The 5,895-nt window shown below is 41.8% G+C and overlaps 1 protein-coding gene across 1 annotated transcript; it reads right to left on the bottom strand.

Annotated features, from left to right (window-relative positions):
* Positions 1-2,274: 2,274 nt before the first annotated feature.
* On the bottom strand, positions 2,275-2,832 carry LOC136551795 (uncharacterized). The gene has a single exon (XM_066543337.1). It carries the CDS (start codon positions 2,784-2,786, stop codon positions 2,448-2,450), a length of 339 nt encoding a protein of 112 aa, XP_066399434.1. The 5' UTR covers positions 2,787-2,832; the 3' UTR covers positions 2,275-2,447.
* Between the last annotated feature and the right edge of the window lie 3,063 nt (positions 2,833-5,895).

Here is a 5,895-nt window from a genome sequence, read left to right as displayed (position 1 = left end):
AGCTCAATTCAGGTCGGGCCCCGATAAGTGATAGTGCGCACACTGAAGGTAGTAAGGATGTGTGGAGAGCCAATGGCGTGAGTCCAAGGGCAGGACCGGATCCCGATCTTCCTGGTAGATTGGTAGAATATCTGAGGGTGCGTCGCTGATTGGACCCGCGAGTTAGTCCTGAATTGTACCAAAGGTGACCTGAGGCTACCTACATGGGGTGTGCCTTGGTTTGTGTTAGGAATAAATTCCCCAGCTGGGTAGGAATCGATTTGAATCGCCGTCTCTCTCGGATAGTGAGAACTTGACTGAGTAGCGGTAACGTAGAGTAACTTAATGGAAACTTGATGGTTATGATGATGCTCAAATAATTCTGATACCGGATATGGTTACTAATGCTTGTTAGCTAAATCAAGTGATTGCTCTATTATAGGTGCTAATCTAGAGATACTTAATTGAATAGGTATTCAAATTGATGCTAGAGGTACTAAATCTCCATATTATGTTACTAAAGCGTTTATGCAAAATATTGTTAAGCTAATTCCACCTTTAAAGCCATGCATACTCCTTGGTGTCTTATTATTTTGGTTTATGATGGGTAAGTCTAGCTGAGTACATTCTCGTACTCAGGGTTTATTCTCATTTGTTGCAGATGACGTGATGAACCATGGTTACTGCAAGCATTGCATAACTCCTGTAGTGGATGGAGAGTAAGACCAAGGGCATGGTCATTCTATATCATCTGCTCTATGTGCTTTTGTTGGAGATGATCTTAAACTGGCTATGTATTTGAACTATCTTGATGTTGTTTCAAAACTTTGTTGCTTCCGCTACTTCTAAATTTGAGTTGTAATAACTTTGTTGAAACTCTGATGTATGAGAACTATTTGTGAACCTGTTGTAACATGTGACTGGTTGTGTTGAATCATGTACGATATTGGTTTGTATGTTGGTTTATTTGAGATCCTTCATGATTTCATCGGACTACCGGGTTTGTATGGGTCGTATGATGGTTCGATTGCTTCGGTGATTGCTATTGTACTTGTGCTCTTATAAATTGGATGGTTCTTTTACAAAGCTTGTCCTTGGATCAAACCGAGTTAAATTTCTTTGGTAAATAATCTAGATTGAACCAAAGTGAATTAATGATCCTCACATACATATATTCACCCCACTGATTTTAAGTTGGCTAACTCAACCAATCTAAAAAGTTGTGCTCATCTTTTTGTGTCAATTAATGACAAAGGGGGAGAAGTAGTTCATAAAGATAAGATAGGAGGAGAAAAGCATTGAAATCGGGGAGAAAATGAGAGAGATGGCAATAGAAGGGAATCAATTAAAATTTGAAGCCCATAAGTAGGAGGAGCAAGCTCATGAATTTGTATGTTGCATTTGAATGTGCATTTACATTTGCTTGGTTGACATAGAAAAATTTAACCTAGGACAAACCAAATACGTCAGGTGAAAAGAAACGGAGTGAGTATATACATGTGTTTTTGAGTTATAAAGAACGAGAAGAAAGATTAAATAAACTGATGGTGAAGCTCAGCCTTTTAGGCCATCTTCTCCCATTCCACACTTCGTGAACTAAATGTTTAATATGCTTTTGTCCACCTGGCCGGACGGATGTGTTGTGTGGAGCTTCTTTTTTTTATTTTTTGTGAAATGTGCTATTATACATAATTTCTGCCATACGTGCTAGAGCCGATATTGATTCGGTTTTACTGTCCGGTCATAAGTCTAGACTTGACAATGATTGAGATTCTATTGATTTAGCAGTGAAGACCCATGTCCACACTATGTTAAGCCACGACTGAGCAGTGATATCACTGCTGGCAATGATATGTGGTGTATCACTAACCACAACTGATAGTGATATACCAATATTGGGTCGTGGCGTGAACTGGCAGTGCTATCTCAATAATACGTTGTCAGGTCTTAATCTGGCAGTGTCCTAGCTAGCTACAATATAAAACCCTAATAGCCGAACCCTCTTCTTCCTCCTCTCTCCCAACAAGACGTCTTTCCCCTCTCTCTCTATATATATTATTAGACCTAAATTATGCGTAGAAAATAGATAAGATCTATTTCGTATCCCCTACGGCTCTAACAGAAAACAAATGCAAATAACATATACGTAATTGTACATCGTTAAGAGTATCCGCATAAAACAGCTTACTGTTACTTGCATACAGACTATACAGTCACACAAACGAAGACACTAATTTAACACATTTACAAGCACATTTACATTCATTTGATAACCATCAGGACGATGGGCAGCGACTACAGTTCCCAAGAGCCGTCCAGCCCCGGACGTCTGCACGGGCCAACCTGGTGCCTCCAGCAGGTTCTTATTGTAAACTTGTATCAGCACGCCGTACAGGGCACATACAAATTAGACACAATCTAACGAGACGAGCAGCACACATGGCTGACTCAATGCAATGCATGCAGGCTTATGCGACCGGCAGCGTCTTGCTGAAGCAGCCGTTGGCGACGGTGCAGTTGGCGAAGCAGGTTGCCGGGTTGGGGTTGAGCACACAGGTGATCCCGCAGATTATCAGGCAGATCTGGCACGCGGGAGTGCAGACCTCGCCAACGTCGCCGCCGTGCTGTTCGGCAAGAAGGCTCAGCTTTTGGGTGAGCTCGCGCTCCAGGAGCTCCCGCAGCAGCGCGCCGGCCGCGGCGGCCTCCTGATCATCGGGGGATGATGCAAGGCAAACGGCCGGGCGCGCCAGGTCTGAGCCGACGCACAGGAGCAGCATGCACACGGTGGCAATCTTCAGAGCAGCCATTATTGCAAGTGAGTGACAGATTGACGATCCTGGCTAGTGATCGAGATCGTCAGATACTATGATCGATCGACGGTACGTAATGCGAGAGATGCGAAATGAGTAGTGAGGCAGTGCTATTTATATAGGGTGCAATTGCAATAAATTTACTATCAGTCACGTAGGTAACTGAAGCTTGCTGGGCTCTTAAAAAGATCCAGGCTCAGTTTAATTAAATGGGATGCTGATTTCGTGCAAGGCGGCGATGAATTAATGTTCAGTCCTGGAAGTAATGCAGTATCAGATCCGGTGATGCATGGTTAGTTTCACCAAACTCCAACGATATCAAGCTAGCGTACGTACTAGTGAATGAAACAGGGCCGTCGTCGTACGTCGCTCGTTCTTATAGAGTTAAGCTAAGTTCCGTATCAAATGTGTCATCTTATGGATTATCGATGCGTTTCGGTCACTGCTACAGATGTGACATTCACTGCCGGTTTCATCTCCGTCGGTTTTTAAGAAACTTACAGTGATAGTGCCTCCTGGCATATTACTGTTGGTTTTTTTGACATATCCGACGACATTGATATTGGGTCATCATTGTCGGTTCGTAGGTAAAACCGACACTGGTATTATAACTGTCGGATATTGGGTCTCACTGTCGGTTTTTTTAACCGACAGTTATATGGTACAAGAAAACGTTCATAACTTTCACATATGATGTCCGATGAATACAAACTTTATATCAAAGTTGTAGTACTCGACGAGATCTACAACTTTGTAGTTCAAACTTCTTTGATTTAGCATCGTTTGGATATCCAAATATACACCACAAGAGTTTATAGAGTTAATACCAAAAGAGTCTATATGCTCCATAGTCATAAGTGAGTGTGCAGTGGTAGTTATGGATCTCGGATAGAGAAGTGACCAATACAAAAGTTATAGATATTGAAAAGTTATGCAACTCTGTAGTTTACAAGTTTCTTATTTGAAGTCGTTATGATGTCACTCTATCTGTTTCGCAAGATTTCATAAAAGTTAATTAATACCAACTAAAGGCATACATTCCATAGTCATAAGTGTGTAGTGGTATTTGAGAATTTCGGATGGAGAAGCAATCAAAACAAAAGTTATAGATCTCGAAAAGTTATGCAACTTTGTAGTTGACAACTTTTTCATTTGAAACCATTTATCTAACGAAAATTACGTTTGATTTCTCAAATTTAAAATTTGAATTTTTTCAAACGACCTCGGATGGAGAAACACTCAAAACAAAAGTTGTAGATCTCAAAAAGTTGTGCAACCTGGCAGTTGACAACTTTTAAATTTCAAATGATTTATCCAAAGAAAATTATGATTGAATTTTCTCATATTTGAAATTCAAATTCTTCAAATGACCTTGGATGGAGAAATGACCAAAACCAAAGTTGTAGATCTTCAAGAGTTATAAAACTTTGTAGTTGACAACTTTTTCATTTGAAATTGTTTATGGTCCCAAATACTCATTTCAAAATAAGATGAATATAAAATGGCTAGGATGAATTTCTTTTTTGGACACAAGCATCTCATTGGTGGAGTGGTTAGGGGACGAAAACACGAAGCAAGAGGTCAGGGTTCAAGCACCAGTGGCCACGAAGCGTGCATTTTTCACACGAAAAAACACTTGAATTGTAATGCGCAACCGAGTGGCTGTCTAATGGATTCTCTCCCGGTATAAAATAGAATTTCCCTATTTTTTAGCTCATTTTTATGATTTCTTGGAAACCACGTTAGTGTCGGTTTTTAGGAACCGGTAGTGATGTCAACCCCATCACTGCCGGTATGCTATTGTCAGTTCAAAATCTAGCAGTGAAGGGGGGTTTTGAACCGACGGTGATGCGAGTTCAGCTTAATTACTTGGCACCCTGCAGTGAAAAACACTGAATATAATCTGTGTCTGGGAGAGATCACTGGCTTAACGAATGATGAGTCAGGCATAGCAAAACGAATAAATTGTACGTCACAGTATGTGCATTACTTTATTTGTTCTATGATCCACAAGTTTACTATGTGGGGTACTGTTTGCCGTTCAACTGCAAGCAAGTATGATTCATGTTCCAATGCTTTCATGGAAACTACTAGGCACCAGCTGTAAACACTATTGGAAGTGTTTAAATGAACATCGTTGATATAGTCTACGTACTATGATTTTGAATATCGCCGATCGCAGCAAGACTGCCAAAAACTACTAGAATGGTTCGTGGCCCTAGCTCACTGACCACCTCTAGTTAATCATCTACTCCTTTCGCCCTAAAAAGAATGTAAATCTCGCTTCACTAGCCGTCAAAGAATCTTAAGTTTAACTAATAAGTTTTTAGAAAATATATTTCATGATTAATCTAATAATAATTGTTACGTCATAAACATCATATATATATATATATATATATATATATATATATATATATATATATATATATATATATGGTCAAAATTATGAACCTCTGACTCCTCGGAAAGCGAGATGACATCACCACCTGTCGGGGTTATAAACCTAGGGTCTCTCAAGACATTGGTTAGCAAGCCACGTGGCCTACTACGCAACAGCTAGCAAAAACCCAAATGATCGAGGCCCAGCAAAAACCAAACAAGGTCAGGCCAGGCGCTGAGGTCGAGATTATTCACGACCCCTTCCACCTGCCTTGGTCTCACCACGCTTGCAAGGCATACGACCTCTCTCCATCACGACCTCCGGAAGAGAGAGAAAGAGGTCGCGCCTTGCCAAGCGAGCCTACCCTGACAGGGGCAAGCACGCCGCACTGACCCCGTAAGGACCAAGGTGACGGTAGTCACCTCAGCCCGGTCAGACGCCAACCCAGTGTCATATTGCACCAACAAGACAACACCGCACAACAGTGGCAATGGGTCCGAAACCAACCGTCCAAATACGGACCGACAGGACGCACGTGCGATCCCACCCACTATGGAGGAGATCCATGGCGGAGTGCCCTAACCCCAACGATCTCCCCGGCTAGCGAAGTGCCCTGACCCCAACGATCGGGGTCGTGGCCCTTAGCCCCATGAAACAACCAGGTGAACAATGACCCAGGACGGCCGCTTACTATGGGTATGATGCCCCGAGAAACCTAGAGAC

Source organism: Miscanthus floridulus, chromosome 4 (assembly GCF_019320115.1).
Source record: "Miscanthus floridulus cultivar M001 chromosome 4, ASM1932011v1, whole genome shotgun sequence".
NCBI lineage: Eukaryota > Viridiplantae > Streptophyta > Magnoliopsida > Poales > Poaceae > Miscanthus > Miscanthus floridulus.
Note: the sequence above shows the minus strand (reverse complement) of the source record. Positions and strands in the feature narration are given on the sequence as shown.

What these genes read in the sequence shown, in the direction of transcription:
- LOC136551795 (XM_066543337.1), bottom strand. Translation starts at nt 2,786, where the DNA reads ATGGCTGCTCTGAAGATTGCCACCGTGTGCATGCTGCTCCTGTGCGTC.